Genomic DNA, 18,275 nt, shown 5'->3' on the forward strand with positions numbered 1-18,275 from the left:
CAAAATACAAACCGCCCTGTTCTAATTTCATGTGAACTGTGGCTGTCCAGATCCCAGATCGCATTACCTCTGTTATGCTTCTCCCACCCAAGGAAATTACCGCAGCTGGCATTTGGTGAAGGAATTCTGGACCGAATTTGAAAACACTGAAGTATAATGGAGCCCTTGTTAAGGATGGGGGTAGAACAAGGTAATGGAATTCTTATTTGGCTCCTTTCTGCCAGAGTTCTGTATCTAGAGCCACCATGCTAAGCATGAGCAGGGAAGAGGCAAGAACAGGCTGTTTTGCTTTTTTAAAGCAAGCCATTCTTGGTTTTTGATGTCTGAAAAGCCCTGCATTCCTTCCTGTGGACACACGACAGGCAGGTGGTGCATGGTGTGGCTGTGAGTCAAGTTATCGGTTGACATCCACCTGATCACTACCATGCAGCAAAGGGGAACTGCCCTCTTGCCAGAAAGCACTGGGGTGTGTTATCCTGACCAATATGAACCAGACTGGGGCTTCTCTTGTTTCCCCATGGAAGTGACAGAGCAACACTTTGCCTTTTTTTCTGTTGCACACTGAGTATTTTTTATTTAGTCATTAATTAAAAAAACAAAAACAAACAAAAACCTTGTAAGCAGAGGCTACCTACCTCAGGGCCTGTCTTGGCATCCAACCAGAAGGTCAGTTATGTGCAAATACAGTGCAACCTCCCTGGTATCGCTGGCTGAACAGCCTGCACCCCTGACTCAGGATCTGAGCTAGCAGTGGTTAAGCTTTCACTGCTGCCCAACTAGCAACCCCAGTTGGCAGGCTCACCATCCACTTGGTAACTGATCTAGATAGACACATGTTGTTCTCAAATTTCATTTTTTCTTTTCCTTTTTTTTTTTTTTTTTTTTTAGATAGGGTCTCACTCTGTCTGACAGACGGGAATGCAGTGGCCTGATCATAGCTCACTGCACCCTCAAACTCCTGGCCTCAAACAGTCCTCCTGCCTCAGCTTCCCAAAGCACTGGGATTACAGGTATGAGCCACCACACCTGGCCTTAAAGTTTTTCTGTTATACCAGTCTCTTCCACTGCTAGAACATTGCTTACTAAAAGCTGTGTGTCACTTTCAAGGAGGTTTGTGGAGAGCTGCGGGTTCCTAAACAGCCTTTCTGTTTAGCCAGGCCCGAAGGCATTGGGGTAGGTGGTAGAAGTACATGGATCACATAGCTAGGGTCTGCACTAGGAACCTGGTTAAGTCTGACTTGGTTAAATTTAATGGAGCTGGAGGTGAGATTTGCTGTCTGAAAAGACACCATGAATAGTGTATATATTTCAAGCACCCCTGTCCCCTGCCCAGGACTTTTCTGGTCTTAAGTTTACTTGCTTTCAGAAAGGATCAGCAAAGATGCCCAGCGATAGGAAGCACGCGACCTCTTCAAAGAGAAATTTGATTTAGGCAGTTTAAAATATGTAGAAGTCGGCTGGGTGCAGTGGCTCACCTGTAATCCAGCACTTTGGAAGGCCAAGGTGGGTGGATTGCTTGAGCTCAGGTGTTCAAGATCGGCCTGGACAACATGGCAAGACCCCGTCTCTCCTGAAAATACAAAAACTAGCTGTGCGTGGTGGTACATGCCTGTAGTCCCAGATACTTGGGAGAATGAAGTGGGAGGATCACCTAAGCCTGGAAGGTCGAGGCTGCAGTGAGCCATGATCTTGCCACTGCACTGCAGCGTGGGTGACAGAGTGAGACCCTGTCTCAAAAAAAAAAAAAAAAAAAAGAGTGTGTGTATATATATATATATACACGCATACATACACACACACACGCACATATATATATATATATATATGTTATGACCCAACATTTCATGTCCAGAAATCGATCACACGGATAGACGACTGGGTGAGTCAACTCTAGCATATTCGGTGGCATATGGGACATATTGAGAAGAGTGAGCAATGCTCCTCAAGTTCAAGCTTTCAAACACCCAAGTCAGCAAGAATCACATCATCGCTCAGGGAAGACAGCATGACACCCCTCGGTTGGAGATTTGAGAAGATAATACACATGGTTGATGCAGCGTTTTTATTTGTAAGCCATAAGCAAACATGTGATTCTTGACTGATTCTTTTGCTTGGGAACGAAGCCAGGGGAAGCCACTGTAGGTTTGGTGCTAGGAGGCCCTGCAGGCAGTTGCTCACCTCAGAAGATGGTCTGCAAAGAGGTGACAGTCAGGACACTTTCATACACTGGAAGGAAAGGCATGTGTCTTTTCCAGAGCTGCTGGCCACTGCAGACCCCAAGCTGAGACCCTCTGAAGGGCCGGTTTGCATGGGAAAGATTGCTGGAACACGGGGATGCCAATGGTGCTACAAGCTTCATCTTCTTGGCTGGCTTCAGGAGGGGATCAGGTGTGGTGGCGATTGTAGAGATAGGATGGGTGCAGGCCGTCATAGTGCCACTGGCGCCACTGTTCCACAGCCTCCCGGCTCCTCTCTTCCTGCTCTGGGGAGGAAAGACAAAGCCACCTGTTAGGACAGGGGGCCTCTGACCTGCCACTGAGCCCAGCAGCCATCAGCCGAACCCCTGCCCTGTGGTGACCTGCACTGAGAGTGTTTGTGAGCCCTGGTGAGAGAAGGCCAGGACTGGTGAGGGTCCAGAGCACGTGAGCTGACAGGCCTTGTATATAAGTCAGGCCCAGATGGGCGAAGGTCACAGGCAGGTGTAGACCAGGGCCGGGCATCTCAGGCTCTTCTGCCTGCCCAGCCAGTGTAGGAGGGCAGAGGCTTATGCAGCCCTGTTTCAAAGACTTAACAACCAAGACACAAGACGAAAAAGTAACAACACAGTAGCAGGAATGGACTATTGGAAGGACATGCAAGAAAAATAAGGGACTACAAACCATGCCTTGAAAACATGAAGGAAATCATTGTCGACTTGGAGTTTTTTTCCTCCATACTGTTCTGAATTAATTTTCTTTTTTTTCTTTCTTTCTTGTTTTGTTTTGTTTTGAGACAGGGTCTCAGTCTGTCACCCAGGCTGGAGTGCAGTGGCGTGGTCATGACTCACCGTGGCTTCAACCTCCCAGGGCTCAGGCGATCCTCCCACTTCAGCCTCCTTTGCCACCACGCCTGGCTAATTTTTTAATTTTTTTATGGAGGTGGAATTTCACTGTGTTGTCCAGGCTGGTCTCCAACTCCTAGTCTCAAGCAATCCTCCTATCTCAGCCTCCGAAAGTGCTGTGATTGGCCGGGCAGGATGGCTCATGCCTATAATCCCAGCACTTTGGGAGGCCAAGGCAGGCAGATCACCCAAGGTCAGGAATTCGAGACTAACCTGGCCAACATGGTGAAACCCTGTCTCTACTAAAAAATACAAAAATTAGCCAGGCATGGTGACACACACCTGTAATCCCAGCTACTCAGGAGGCTGAAGTATGAGAATCACTTGAACCTGGGAGGTGGAGGATGCAGTGAGCTGAGATCATGCCACTGCACTCCAGCCTGGGTGACAGAGTGAGATCCTGTCTCAAAAAAAAAAAAAAAAAAAAAAAAAAACACAAAAGAAAGAAAAAAAGAAAATGCCCAAAAGAATTGAAAACAGGGACACACAAACGGATACTTCTACGTGAATGTTCGTAGCGCAATAGTTACAGCAGCCAAGAGGTGGAAACACCACCAGTGTCCATCAACAAAGAAATGGATAAACAAAATGTGGTGTGTATGTGTAAAATTTCGCCATAAAAAGGAATGAAGTTCTGGCACATTCTACAACATAGACAAACCTTAAAAATATTCTGCTAAGTGAAATAAGCCCAGATGCAAAAAGATGAAAGTGTATGATTCCTCTTAGATGACATGTCTAGAATGGGCAAGTTTTTGTTTTTGTTGTTTTGACTCTCGCTCTGTCACCCAGGCTGGGGTGCAGTGGCGTGATCTCGGCTCACTGTAACCTCCGCCTCCCAGGTTCAAGCGATTCTCCTGCCTCCACCTGGAGTAGCTGGGATTACGGGTGCATGCCACCATGCCCGGCTAATTTTTATATTTTTAGTAGAGATGGGGTTTCACCCTTATGGCCAGGCTGGTCTTGAACTCCTGACGTCAAGTGATCGAACCGCCTCAGCCTTCCAAAGCGCTAGTATTACAGGCGTGAGCCACTGCACCTAGCCTAGAATGGGCAAATTTACAGAGACAAAAAAAAAAAGAGGTTGCCAGAGGCTTCCGGGAGGGAGGAATGGCGAGTTACTGCTTTGTGAATGCAGTTTCTGTATGAGGCTATGCAAGGGTTTGGAAATAGCAGTGACTGTTGCACAGTGAATGTAGTAAATGCTGCTGAATTGTATGCTTAAAAATAGTTTATGCTGGGCATGGTGGCTCACACCTGTAATCCCAGCACTTTGGGAGGCCAAGCTGGTAGGATCGCTTGAAGCCAGGAGTTTGAGACCAGCCTGAGCAGCGTTAGCAAGACATGGTCTCTACAAAAAATAAAAAAATATTAGCCAGGTGTGATAGCACGTGCCTATAGTCCCAACTACTTGGGAGGCTGAGGTGGGAGGATTGCTCAAGCCCAGGAGGTTGAGGCTGCAGTGAGCTATGATCACACCACTGCACTCCAACCTGGGCAACAGAGCAAAACCCATCTAAAAAAGAAAGAAAGGAAGCGGCGGGGAGGGAGGGAGGGAAAGAGAGAGTAAAGAAAGAGAAGAAAGAAAGAGAAAAAAAATAAAGAGAAAGAAAAAGAAAGGAAAAGAACGAAAGAAAAGAAAGAAAGAAGAGTTTAAATGGCAAGTTTTATGTTGTGTGTTTTATCACATTTTTAAGATGCATTTGTCAAAGATGTTGGAAGGATGGGAAATCCTAACAGAAGATGATGTCAAGAATTAAAGAACCAAGATGTCTTTCTTACCTCTGTTTTCTCAAATGTGGACCTCACCAAGAAGCCCATGAACCTGATTTTGGTACTAGCGAAAGTGAAACTGGCATCCTCTGTGGCAATGGCCAACAGGACCGCCTGGTGGCTTCAGGGTGTGAGGAATGGAGATGTTGCTTTGGTCCTTAGCACCTGTGAGAGCCGCGTGCTCAGGCCTAGTCTCACCTCGGCCCAGCTGGGTGCAGGGCCCAGTGACCAAGGCATGTTGAGGCACCACGGCTGCCAGAAGTGTTTCCTTCCTATGTGGGCTCAGAGCTGGCCCTCCCCTTGGTGCTGAAAATCCCATTATGTACTTGACAGACCAGGGGCAGCCTGGAGCTCACAGAGCCAGGCCCAGGCCAGAGCTTTGTGTGTTCATCTTCAGCTCTTTCAGGCATTTCTCAAGCCCAGTAGACGAGCTACTCTTTGCCAACCCTGAGAGTGTGGTTTTGACATAGAAGTTGATTCAGCATCCCTTTTTTTTTGTTTTTGTTTTTGAGACAAGTTCTCATCCTGTTGCCCAAGCAGAAGTGCAGTGGCACAATCACAGCTCACTGCAGCCTCCTGGACTCAAGTGATTCTTCAGCCTCAGCCTCCCAAGTTGCTGGGACTACAGGCATGCACCACCATGCCCGGCTAATTTTTAATAGAGACAAGGTCTCGTTATGTTGCCAGGGCTAAATTCCTTGGCCTCCCAAAGTCCTGGGACTACAGGCTTGTAGTCCCGGTGGGCATTCCTTTTATGAAGTAAGTACTTTGGGGAGATGTCGAATATCCAACTGCTATCAGTAACCCTTAGAATAGGTGACTCGGGGCGGGGGCGGGGCTCACGCCTGTAGTCCCAGCACTGTGGGAGGCCGAGGTGCGCGGATCACCTGAAGTCAGGAGTTCAAGACTAGCCTGGCCAACATGGTGAAACCCTGTCTCTACTAAAAATACAAAAATTAGCAGGGCGTGGTGGCGGGTGCCTGTAATCCCAGCTACTCAGGAGGCTGAGGCAGGAGAATCACTTGAACCCCGGAGGAGGAGGTTTCATTGAGCCGAGATCGCGCCACTGCACTCCAGCGTGGCGACAGAGCGAGATTCCATCTCAAAAAAAAAAAAAAAAAAAGAATAGGTGACTCGGTTAGATAGGACAGCTAGCTGAAACCAGGGTCCTGACTGACAGGTATGTCAGGGGCCTCGGGAGGGCTTGGAAGTCAGACGCCTTGAGCACCACCCCAGGGATGGTTTCAGGCAAGCAGAACCCTGTGCAACATTGTGAGCCACAGGCAACGGAGAGGAAAGGGGATTGAAATGATTTCCACCTTTTCCAAAACTCATCCTCCGGAGGCCAGGCCTGCTTCACCTTGTGACCCCGGCCTTGATGGAGCTCTGGGGAGACCCCCTGAGGGCTACTCTGCTTTATCTTTCTCACTCACTCCATCCGGGGGCCAATTCCTGGATCAAAGAAGCTCTCCAAGACCTCTATGCATTTGCTGATCCTTGATTTACAAGAACAGGAGCTTTGCTGGCTAATAAGCCTTGGGGTTCTAATGCTAGGGCTATCTACTAGCCTCGTCTCCTTGGGTATACATGTATCCTTTCTAAGCCTCAGTTTTTTATTTTTGTTGTGGATTTTTTTTTTTTGAGACAGGGTCTTGCTCTGTTGCCCAGGCTGGAGTGCAGTGGCATGATCATAGTCACTCTAGCCTTGAACTCCCCAGGATCAAGTGATCCTCTCCCAACCACCCAAGTAGCTGGGACTATAGGCACATGCCACCAGCCAAGTTAATTTTCTCATTTTCTATGTTGCTCAGGCTGGTCTCGAACTCCTGGGCTGAAGCCATCCCCCTGCCTCAGCCTCCAGTGTAGCTGGGACTACAGGCACATGCCACCATGCCCAGCTTATGTTTTTTAATTGAAAATTTTTTTTTCTTTTGTAGAGACAGGGCCTCACTTAGTTGCCCAAGCTGGTCTTGAACTCCTGGCTTCAAGCAATGCTCCCACTTTGGCCTCCCAAAGTACTGGGATTACATGTGTAAGCCACGGTGCCCAGCCTGAGCCTCAATTTTTGAAACATGAGCTGGAAATTACAAGACCTGTCTCAGAGGCAGTTTGTGAGGATTAGGTGGCCACTTACAGTGCCTGGCAGAGCAAGGGCTCAAGGATAACAGCTTCTGGAACTGCATTCCCCAAAGGCCTGTGTTTTCTCCATCTGTGTGGGTGAGACCTAGGGTCTCCTGTCTTCCTATCCTGTAAGAGGACCTGCAGGCGCCCAACCCTGCATCCTGAATTCATCAAGAAAGGGAAAACAGTGAATGTTTTTCCATCTACATGCTAGAGCTTTGGACCTAAAACATTTAAAACTGCTCAAAATAAAATGCTATTTTAATAGTATGAGTCAAAATCACACTGAAGGAATTTTGAAGGCCACATTCTCAACTTTTAAATGCTTCTCCCCAAGCTGCCCACCAAGATAAACACATCTCTAGCAGAAGTGTGTGCTTCCAAGCTGTGACGGCCTAAAGTTTTCCCAGTATGTTCCTAAGAAAGTTTGATTTGCCAGGATCCAAGCCCAGCACCTGTTTGCAGGCCTCAGCCAGGTGCACCTGCAGGGCAATGGGCATAGCCTGCAGCACCTGACCCAGGGGTGGTTTCCTTTTCACTAGGAGATGCCTTCCGAGGGTGCTGCCTCCCAGTCCATCAGAGCAAACAGCCAGGAGAACTGAAAGAGCTGACTCTCTCCCACAAAGGCGACCTAAACTGGGGCCTCACGTCCAAGTTCACGTGCACCCGGGAGGTACCAGGTGATTTTCCTCAGGAGCATTACAATCTTGAAATTTGGAGAAAGACCAAATAAATAAACAGGGCTAGGTGCGATGGCCCATGCCTATAATCCCAGCACTTTGGGAGACTGACATGGGCAGATTACTTGAGGTCAGGAGTTCGTGACCAGCCTGGCCAACATAGTAAATCCCCATCTCTACCCAAAATACAAAAATTAGCTGGGCATAGCGGTACACAACTGTAATCCCAGCTACTTGGGAGGCTGAGACAGGAGAATCACTTGAACTCGGAGCGGGAGGTTGCGGTGAGCTGAGATCATGCCACTGCACTCCAGCCTGGGCGACAGAATCAGACTGTCTCAAAAAAAAAAAAAAAGGAAAAGAAATACACACACAGACACACACACGCACACATTCTCTGGTATGCTGGTGTGATCCCCATTAAATGGTCCTAAGGATGTTTGCTGTGGGTGACCCTTGAGGGTACTTCACAGCAAAATTAAATCCCACTCCGTGGGAGGCTGTGGCTCAAAGACAGAGCATCCTCTACCTGTGTCCCCATACGCACCATCCTCCACTGAGCCCTGGCACAGCCAGCACTTTCTAAGAGCAGACAGGAACCCTGTCTGCCAAGGGGTTGAGGGGTGTGGATTGCCTGGCCAGAGACACTGGGCTCTCTGGTCTGGGCCTTTTCTTTTTTTTTCTTTTCTTTCTTTTTTTTTTTTTTTTTGAGAAAGAGTCTTGCTCTGTTGCCCAGGCTGGAGTGCGGTGGTGCGATCTTGGCTCACTGCAAGCTCCACCTCCAAGTTTCAAGCAATTCACCTGCCTCAGCCTCCCAAGTAGCTGAGACTACAGGTGTGCACCATCACGCCTGGCTAATTTTTAGTTATTTTTAGTAGAGACGGGGTTTCACCACATTCGTTAGGCTAGTCTCAAACTCCTGACCTCAAGTGATCCGCCCACCTCAGCCCCTCAAAACTCCTGGCCTCCCTGGGCCTTTCCTACTCTCTATTTTTTGCTAGTAAGGAAAAGACCAAGGCTTAGAGAAGAGGATACAAATAGGAGAAGCATAAAGCCACAAGAAAAGCGTATAAAAATTTTCAGGTGATCTGATGCTTTTGGATGAGTTGGAGCCTGAAGATAGGCTGTAGATGTTGATGCTGCAGGCGGGGTGAGAGGGTAGAAGGCAAGCTGTTTTCTGAGTTCAGTTTTCCTGGTTTGCTTCTGCCAGTCAGTAAAGATGCTGAGTACACTGAATAAGTCAACGAAGGCCTTGATTTTCCAGGATGGAGTAGGACCTGGAGCCAGGACATTGATGTGAATATAAGGCACCTGCGAGTGAGTGTGGAATCTGCCCAATATGATCCTGCCAGAGCTAAGCCTATGTTTTGGTGCTTAGACGGACAACACAGATCAGTGTGGTGATGCCCAAATAGGAGGAGGGAGGGAAAGGAGTTTTATATCCACACAGTCAGCAAACAGTTGCCCCATCCCCACAGCCCCCAAGCCAATGGGAATAAGGGTATTCTGTCCCCTTCCACACCTTCTCAAGTTCTGTGTAGCCATTTTTCTCCCTTTTTATTTTATTTTATTTTTTTGATATGGAGTTTCACTCTTGTTGCCCAGGCTGGAGTGAAGTGGCACAATCTCCACTCACTGCAACTTCTGCCTCCCAAGTTCAAGCGATTCTCCAGCCTCAGCCTCCCGAGTAGCTGGGGTTACAGGTGCCCGCCACCACACCCAGCTAATTTTTGTATTTTTAGTAGAGATGGGGTTTCGCCATGTTGGCCAGGTTGGTCTCAAACTCCTGACATCAGGTGATCTACCCGCCTCAGCCTCCCAAAGTGCTGGGATTACAGGCATGACCGACTGCGCCCGGCCCTCCCTTCTTTTCAAGGCTCTCCTGGATATGAATTGAAAGTAGAACTTCCCTTTCCTCCCTCCTCCAATTAAAAGTTCAATACCAGCCTAGCCAACATGGCAAAGCCCTGTCTTTACTAAATATACAAAAATTAGCTAGGGGCATCTGTAATCCCAGCTACTCCAGAGGCTGAGGCAGGAGAATCGCTTGAACTTGGGAGGTGGAGGTTGCAGTGAGCCAAGATCACACCACTGCATTCCAGCCTGGGCAACAGAGCAAGACTTCATCTCAAAAAAAGACAAAAAAAAAAAAGTTGGGTAGAAGAAGAGAAAGCAAACCATGTGATTTCTCCCCAACGCTCCACCTCCCTGAAGACACTGGCTGAAGAGCTCTTACCATCGTTTTGTTCCTCCACGAAGTTCTCAAATTCATTCCTTTGTTCCTCGTAATATTCTCTCCGCAGCTCATCAACCCGAAGCTTCTGCCTGTTTTCCGCTGTGAAAGGAAAAGAAGCAAGAGTTGCCCCTCAAGAATGAGGACACTTAGGGGCACACACTTAGGGGAGCACGGTTCATCTGAGAAGTCATCTGGTTGGGGGATGAGTGGTTTGTGGGGGATTGTGGTTGGAGACTTCCCTGAAATGATTTACTCCTGACACAGACTTTAAAACTTGAAGGTGATTATCTGGTCCAGCTGCCTCATTTGCAAATGAGAAGACAGAGGCCCCAAAGAGTAAAGTGATTTAGCTCTGATTATAAAGTTGGTGGCATATCCAAGTATACCAGGCCACTTGGAAACCAGAAATCCCATAATCAGAAACTAATTCTGTAAAGGAATAATCCAACTTAATCTCACATCCATTCAACATTTTCGAGCTCTTATCACGGCCAGGATGTAGGCTAAGCACTGGAATTAAAAAGCCGAATGAGAAAGATTCCGTCCTTCCAGCCAGATACGGTGGCTCACGCCTGTGAGCTTAGCTACTAGGGAGTCTGAAGCAGGAGGGTTGCTTGAGGCCAGGAGTTCAAGGCTGCAGTAAGCTATGATTGTACTGCTGCACTCCACCTTAGGCAACAGAGCGAGACCCTGTCTCAAAAACAAAATAAAATCCTTCCCTCTGCTTAAGAGACCTATAGTTCAATAAGGAGAAAGACATAAGACAAGTTTTACCAAGCATTACAGCTGTTGGAATAAAAATTCCCGGTTGTCTGGAGGAAACGATGTAAAGCTCTCTACTTTCAAGGTATTTCCCCCAACACAAGCTTCAACTGGAGAAACCCATGAAGCCAGGGAGGCCACGTCTAGGGCAGGAAGAACCAGTCCCTCAGCACGCCTCATGGTCTCACAGTGGGATTCCCCTCACACCAAATGGGGGAGACGGAGGTACCGTTTTTTTACCCCATCAACTCTGATGTGCAAGAGGAGGCTGGGGGGTGCTGAAGGAAGCAGAGAAGCTGGGGACAGTCATGGTTCCCTACCCCCAACCCACGTTACAGAGGTGCTGGGAGAAACAAGGAAAAGTCTTTGCAAAATGATAATATTGGAAACCATCTCAGGCCGGGCGCGGCGGCTCACGCCTGTAATCCCAGCACTTTGGGAGGCTGAGGCGGGCGGATCACTTGAGGTCAGGAGTTCAAGCCCAGCCTGGCCAACATGGCAAAACCCCTTCTCTACTAAAAATACAACAATTAGCCAGGCGTGGTGGCAGGTGCCTATAATTCCAGCTACTTGGGAGGGTGAGGTAGGAGAATTGCTTGAACCGGGGAGGTGGAGGTTGAGATCACACCACTGCACTCCAGCCTGGGCAACAGAGCGAGACTCTGTCTTAAAATAAATAAATAAATAAACAAACAAACCATCTCAAATCCTTCTTGGAAGTAAGACGCTTACATTAATTAATGAATTATATAAATACTAGTTATTTCTGTTACTTTTCTATTACTTAACTCAGATTAAAAATCAAGTTAGCTGTGAACTGGGCTTAGTGCAGATTCCAGACGTCTGGAATGTTCCTTCCCAAACGTCTGCCGTGACCTACTTAGTTGCAGGAAACTTGATTCTGGCAGAAGGGGTTGGTTATCCCATCCATACCCATGCCCCACCTCTCACTCGGCATCCACACATTTCTCAGAGGGCATTCAGGCTCAGAGATATGCATGACCTAACAGAGGTCACACAGCAGGTTGGGGCAGAGCTAGGGTACCAGGTTCCCACACGCCACTGCTGGCTCAGCTTCCCTCTTCCCACCCACTGTGGGTCCTGATGTTGCTCCAAGCACCAGAAAGCCGTTGTGGGAGGTGCGGGGGCTTAGGGTTTAGGAAGCAGGCACTTAGTAAGTCACTGCCTATTTCTAAAGAAGCGTCCTCTGTCCCCTGTGTACTCAGGACAGCAAACAATCTTCCCAAGTGGTCTTTTCAGAGGTGTCACAAATTAGAGCTTTGACGTAATGAATAAGAACAATTTAATCCTCAGGACAAGATAGTAATTTTATACTATGTGTCATTCTGTGCATTGTGTACGTTTCTTCTCAAGAACATGCATTCGTCACACTCTCTTTTCACCCTAAAGTAACTTCACCTTTATCCCAGAGGCTTAGAGATGTCAGATGCCTGTCTTCTGTTTCCAAATTCAAGTTGGCTGAAGTGTCTGTCACCTGCCCTTTATCCAACCTGAGGCATCGCTGGACACTGCCCTCCTGCCCTCCACAGGAGTTGACTGGGTGACAGCAGATGCATTCATGCACAATCCTGGGTGTTCACCAGGCTGTCCTGCACCTCCCATGACTAATTGACACACTGAGCTTCTGTCCGAGGTGAGGCACTTCAGGCTAAATGGTGTAGCTCATTGTTTGGAGTCAGCTTAAGAGGACAGAAGAGGCCATGCGCGGTGGCTCATGCCTGTAATCTCAGCACTCTAAGAGGCCGAGGCAGGGGGGTCACCTGAGTTCAGGAGTTCGAAACCAGCCTGGCCATCATGGCAAAATTCTGTCTCTACAAAAATACAAAAATTAGCCAGGCGTGGTGGCAGGCATCTGTAATTCCAGCTACTTGGGAGGCTGAAGCAGGAGTATTACCTGAACCTGGGAGGTGGAGGTTGCAATGAGCCAAGATCCTGCCACTGCACTCCAGCCTGGGCGACAGAGTGAGACTCCATCTCAAAAAAAAAAAAAAAAAAGAGGACAGAAGCTATTTGCCTGGCCTAAAATCATGCCTGTTTCCCCTGGAAGTCTGCCAGAAGATTGCTTCTCCCATTTTAATCAAAAACAGTCCAGCCCCCCTCCCAACTTTTCAGTGCTTCTTGACATTGGCCAACTTTTAAATCTCAAGTCGTATGAGGCCTGGAGGTTTTCCTAGCACGGTTGTACTTATTCAATTTTTTTTTAAAAAAGAAATTTCATCTCCAAGCATTTCTATCTCTGTTCTTCCCATCATTTGAAAACAGTCCTGTTATTTTTACCAAGCAAGTCACCTTGCTGAGTGCCCTGAAGAATACAAAGAGTTCATTCACGCACAGGCACGAGGAGGAAAGACTCGAGCCAGAGACTCGGGCGATACGGTCTGAGCTCAGCGTCTTGGAAGAAGCAGGTTCAGGAGTAGAAACTCAAATGCCCTCAGTGGTTGGCAGGTGAAGGGCATGAGGACCCTGAAGCCGGGGCTCCACAGGCCCTACAGCAGGCTGTGCAACAGACAGGCTCACCCCAATGTGTTGAAAATGAAAACTTAAAAAAAAAAAAAAACTCTGCTGGCTGAACACAGCTCTTTCAGAGGCTTATAAATAAGGAAATTAGGACCAGAGGGAGGAAGTAGCCAAGGCCACTTAGCAGCACAGCTGTCCCCAGACCCACATTTCGCAGCACCCAGTGTCCTGTGCTTTCCCCATGTGCGATGCTGTTGCTCTTATACAGAAGGTGTGCTGGACCAGTACCCGCAAAGCACACACTGATGTGTGGGTCCCCTCCAGACCAGAACATAGATTTCCCTCCCTACACCTTTCTGAAATCCAATGCATCTTATCCCTGTTAGGTGTGTTTAATGTAGCATCATGGCCAAGAAGCAGGACAAGGATGTCTCCAAGTCATCTTTGCAGAGGTGGGGCCTCCTAACCCTGACAAAGTATTCAATCCAATATACGACCTACAGTCAGGAAATAGGGTGTAATTTCTCATTCAGAGCTGCAGTCCCTTTGATACCCTGGGGTGAGCCCTTCGTGCCCGGCTGCATCCTGCTGCCCGGCTGACTGTGGGAGAGGAGGAGCCGGGGGGTGTGAGCAGAGGTGGTGATGGACAGGGGGGGTCCCTCCAGCATCCTTACCATTGACCTCATCTCGGGACTTGGGGGACCGCTTGCCGCGCCTCTTGAGGAAATTCGAGGCATCTGATTCCTGCATGAAAATCTTCTGTTTTGCATCTGAAACCCAGGAGAGGCCTGTCACCAGCAGTGTGGGGGTGCCGCGGCTGCTGCTTCGCTGGCTGCACCTGCCCTGCCCCGTGGGTGGCCCCTGCACTCACCTTCACTCGCCTCTTCTCCCGCCATCTGCATGGTGCCCACAGATGCACTGGTTCCCTCTCTCAGCACTGCAGGACAAGGGCACAGAGTGAGGCTGCAGCATCAGAGGGGAGCCCAGACCCTGAGCTGAGCCCCCATCCCGCTTTCCAGGCTAAGCGTCCTGCCACGGCCTGGCAGGGGGCCCGTGGTTTCTCACGTACCAGCTGCAGAGCCAATCTCCCCAGGAACCCACCAAGCAAGCTGGCTTGGGTTTTTTTTTTCTATTTTGTTTCTTTCTTTACTGTTTTTTATTATTATTCTGTATTGCATGGTGTCCTACATGCACGCACACATAGACACACACACACACACACACGTTAACAATAAGCATACCCCTTTCTACCTGCATCACCTGAGCAGCCTTACCTGTGCATGGCAAGTCTCCCTTACCATGTAACTAACACCCTCCGCCTTGACCCTCCTGTACTCACTAGACAGGAGCACCACGGCGGAGAAGCAAGACAGCAGGACGGCCTGTCTCCAAGTCATCTTTGCAGAGGTAGGGGCTCCGTCCAGGACCCACAAGGCAGACCAGGCGTCCTGCACCCTTTGGGTCCCCACTTCTGAGGCAGGCAGCCCAGGCGAGAGGGAGGAAGGCGGGAGAGGGAAGAGAGAGGCAGGAGGCTGGGATACCACTGGGGGAGAGGAGGAGGGGGCTGGGCTGCCCTTTCCATTGGCTGCTCCTGGACGGAGCACCGGAGATGTTTTTGGCACCTGGCAAATGTCTCCAGAAGCAGAGCTTGTAGTTAGGGCCCTGGGTGGGACGGTCTTGGAGTGGCCTTTCCAATGTCTGTGTCTGGGGATCTGCTGCTGGGAAGGCTCATCCTAACAGTCAGGGTTCCAGTGACCAAGGGCTGTGTCAAGGAGGTCCTGGCACCTGCTCCAGGGACGTTAGGGCCCCGGTCCTCAGGATTGAAGCATGGGTGGGGGCAAGGAGGAAGAGAGGATCAATGGGGGAGTTTTGATCTAAATGTCAGGCAAGGAGGGCTCATAATGACTGGAATACCCATCAGGGTAACACACAGACGTGTGGGTCATGCTGACAGCGACCAGAGAACACCTTACCTGATGCACTGCTTCCAGCTGATGCTCACTGCCAAGCCAAACACAAACTCCTGGGGCCGCGGGTCCCAGAGCCCTTTAAAGTCAATCGCCTTCCCGCGGTGGCTCATGCCTGGAACCCCTGCACTTTGGGAGGCCGAGGCAGGCAGATCATCTGAGGTTAGGAGTTCGAGACCAGCCTGGCCAACATGGTGAAACCCTATCTCTATTAAAAATAAAAATAAACAAATTAGCCGGGCATGGTGGCGGGCATCTGTAATCCCAGCTACTCAGAAGGCTGAGGCAGGAGAATCACTTGAACCCGGGAGGCAGAGGTTGCAGTGAGCTGAGACCGTGCCACTATACTCCAGCTGGGTTGACACAGCAAGACTCAGTCCCCCCAAAAAAATACATATAAAATAAAATAAAAATTTAAAAGTTAGAAACAGCAGCTGGGCACGGTGGCTCACGCTTGTAATCCCAGCACTTTGGGAGGCCGAGGTGGGCGGATCACGAGGTCAGGAGATCGAGACCATGGTGAAATCTCGTCTCTACTAAAAATACAAAAAAAATTAGCCGGGCGTGGTGGCGGGCGCCTGTAGTCCCAGCTACTCAGAGAGGCTGAGGCAGGAGAATGGCGTGAACCCGGGAGGCAGAGCTTGCAGTGAGCCGAGATTGCGCCACTGCACTACAGCCTGGGTAACACAGCGAGACTCCATCTCAAAAAAAAAAAAAAAAAAAAAAAAAATTGAAAACAGCAAGGCCAAATTCAATCACCTTCCACAGCGGAGGGGGAGAAGGGCGGGTATCTGAAAAGCTCCACAGCTAATCCTGCGTCTCTAGGAAGACACACATCATACTCCATCTAGGGGAGGAAATGGGTTCCCAGAAATGGGACCACTAATGAAATCAACACCAACATGGCCATTAGAGCTCAGTCCCCTTGGAGATATGTCCCTGATGTTGCCTTTGTTAGGAACCATCAACTCCTTGCTGTCAGCCTTCTGGCATTGTTTAATGTTTGTCTAATGGGAACCATCACTAGACCTAGAACCCAGCCCATACCTACCTGAAGCTCCCCTCTTACAAGACTTTTATGTTAGCTGGGCAAAGTGGCTCAAGCCTGGAATCCCAGCCCTTTGGGAGGCCGAGGCAGGAGGATCACTTGAGGCCAGGGGTTGGAGATAAGCCTGGGCAACACAGCAAGACCCCCATGTCTATTTAAAAAAAGAAAGACTTTCAGTCGGGCGCAGTGGCTCATGCCTGTAATCTCAGCACTTTGGGAGGCTGAGGCGGGTGGATCAGTTGAGGCCAGGAGTTCTAGACCAGCTTGGCCAATATGGCAAAACCCCATCTCTACTAAAAATACAAAAATTAGCCGGGCGTGGTGGCATGAACCTGTAATCCCAGTTACTCAAGAGGCTGAGGCAGGAGAATCGCTTGGACCCAGGAGGCAGAGGTTGCAGTGAGCCGAGATTGTGCAACTGCACTCTGGCCTGGGTGACAGAGCGAGACTTTGTCTCAAAAAAATAAAAAAAGGCCGGGTGCAGTGGCTCATGCCTGTAATCCCAGCAGTTTGGGAGGCCAAGGTAGGTGGATCGCCTGAGGTCAGGAGTTTAAGACCAGCCTGGCCAACATGGTGAAACCTTGTCTCTACTAAAAATACAACAGTTAGCTGGGCGTGGTGGTGGGCACCAGTAATCCCAGCTATTCAGGAGGCTGAGACATAAGAATTGCTTGAACCTGGGAGGCGGAGGTTGTGGTGAATCAAGATCGCACCATTGCACTCCAGCCTGGTCAACAAGAGCGAAACTCCATCTAAAAAAAAAGAAAGAAAGAAAAGAAAAGAAAGACTTTCATGTTTACATCCGTCATGGACTTTACCGTCGGCCAGGAAAAGAATGTTAAGGCAGAAAAATAACTGAGACAGAGTAAACAAAATAAAGGGTTGGTTTCCAGTGGAAGAAAATGGGGTTAATGGCTATGCTGGCTGGCCCTATGTGGGCTCCCCTGGGATACTGGCTGGCCTGCACTGAACATGGGAGCAAGGGCTCTGCACGGCTGAACAAATGCATGAGGACAGAGCCACAGAGCTCATCTATCAAATGAACTAGATGTCACTGGGAGAGGGGAGGGACAGACACAGGGCTGAGCAATTTTGATGGGACGTCCAGTGAGAAAGCGGACATGTGACAAACCCGTGACATCCTCCATACCCTAAGTCCACTTGTGCCTTTTTAATTCTATTTGTTTCAGCCACAAACTTGTATTGAACACCTGCTGCCATGCACCAGGCACCTGTGCCCGTCACTGGCGAGTCAGCCTTGGGTAAATCATTTTAAAAATTTTTTCAGCTGGGCGTGGTGGCTCATGCCTATAATCTCAGCACTTTGGGAGGCCGAGGCAGGCAGATCACCTGAGCTCAGGAGTTTGAGACCACCCTGGGCGACATGGTGAAACCCCATCTCTACTAAAATACAAAAAATTAGCTGGGCGTGGTAGCACATGCCTGTAGTCCCAGCTACTTGGGAGGCTGAGGCAGGAGAATTGCTTGGGCCCCGGAGGCAGAAGTTGCAGTGAACCGAAATCGTGCCACTGCACTGCAGCTTGGGCTACAGAGTGAGACTCCATCTCAAAAAAAAAAAAAAAAAAATTCGTAGAGACAGGGTTTCACCATGTTGTCCAAGGTAGTCTGATGCCTGACCTCAAGCAATCCCCCTCCTTGGCCTCCCAAAGTGCTGGGATTACAGGTGGGAGCCACCGCGCCCAGCCTACCTGAGATTCCTAGTGGCTACACTGATCTGCTCCAAGCAGCGTTCTGACCATAGCTGGTTTCCACAACCTGTCAGTGCCTTATAACTTTCTCTCCGTCTAGACCATGGGCATTCATTTTCCATATGTTTCCACCTTCAGCTGCCCCTGCCCTCGGGCTGCCCACCAGGGCTGGATGTGCTGCAGAAGTGGCCTCCTCGTGACATTAGACCCCAAAGAACAACATGCCACCTCACCTCATGGCAAAGGCATAATTCTAGTGGCTGTGGGAAGAGGAGAAGAGTGCTGGATTTGATGTCAGAAGACCTGATTTAAACCCCACAACTGGCCAGGAGCAGTAGCTCATGCCTGTAATCCCAGCACTTTGGGAGGCCAAGGCAGGTGGATCACGAGGTCAGGAGATC

The 18,275-nt window shown here is 49.3% G+C and overlaps 1 protein-coding gene across 3 annotated transcripts; it reads right to left on the bottom strand.

Moving 5' to 3' along the window:
• Positions 1–2,047: 2,047 nt before the first annotated feature.
• Positions 2,048–14,663, bottom strand: UCMA (upper zone of growth plate and cartilage matrix associated). Of its 3 annotated transcripts, XM_004049070.4 has the most exons (5): positions 14,490–14,663; positions 14,022–14,087; positions 13,825–13,920; positions 9,911–10,009; positions 2,048–2,482 (listed from the first exon to the last, which is right to left on the bottom strand). In XM_004049070.4, exons 1-5 carry the CDS (start codon positions 14,545–14,547, stop codon positions 2,385–2,387), a joined length of 417 nt encoding a protein of 138 aa, XP_004049118.3. In that variant the 5' UTR covers positions 14,548–14,663; the 3' UTR covers positions 2,048–2,384. The 3 variants fall into 3 exon arrangements, with proteins under 3 accessions (XP_004049118.3, XP_063565846.1, XP_063565847.1); XM_063709776.1 differs by lacking the exon at positions 13,825–13,920; XM_063709777.1 differs by lacking the exons at positions 13,825–13,920; positions 14,022–14,087.
• Between the last annotated feature and the right edge of the window lie 3,612 nt (positions 14,664–18,275).

The sequence above is a fragment of the Gorilla gorilla genome, chromosome 8, assembly GCF_029281585.2.
Source record: "Gorilla gorilla gorilla isolate KB3781 chromosome 8, NHGRI_mGorGor1-v2.1_pri, whole genome shotgun sequence".
NCBI lineage: Eukaryota > Metazoa > Chordata > Mammalia > Primates > Hominidae > Gorilla > Gorilla gorilla.

Bases quoted from the DNA above. Each gene is read 5' to 3' on its own strand.
- UCMA (XM_004049070.4), bottom strand. From the start codon at position 14,547: ATGACTTGGAGACAGGCCGTCCTGCTGTCTTGCTTCTCCGCCGTGGTG. The intron at 14,088-14,489 runs GTGAGTACAGGA...CTTGTCCTGCAG, and splicing joins CGCCGTGGTGCTCCTGTCTA to TGCTGAGAGAGGGAACCAGT. The intron at 13,921-14,021 runs GTGAGTGCAGGG...CCTGGGTTTCAG, and splicing joins GGGAGAAGAGGCGAGTGAAG to ATGCAAAACAGAAGATTTTC.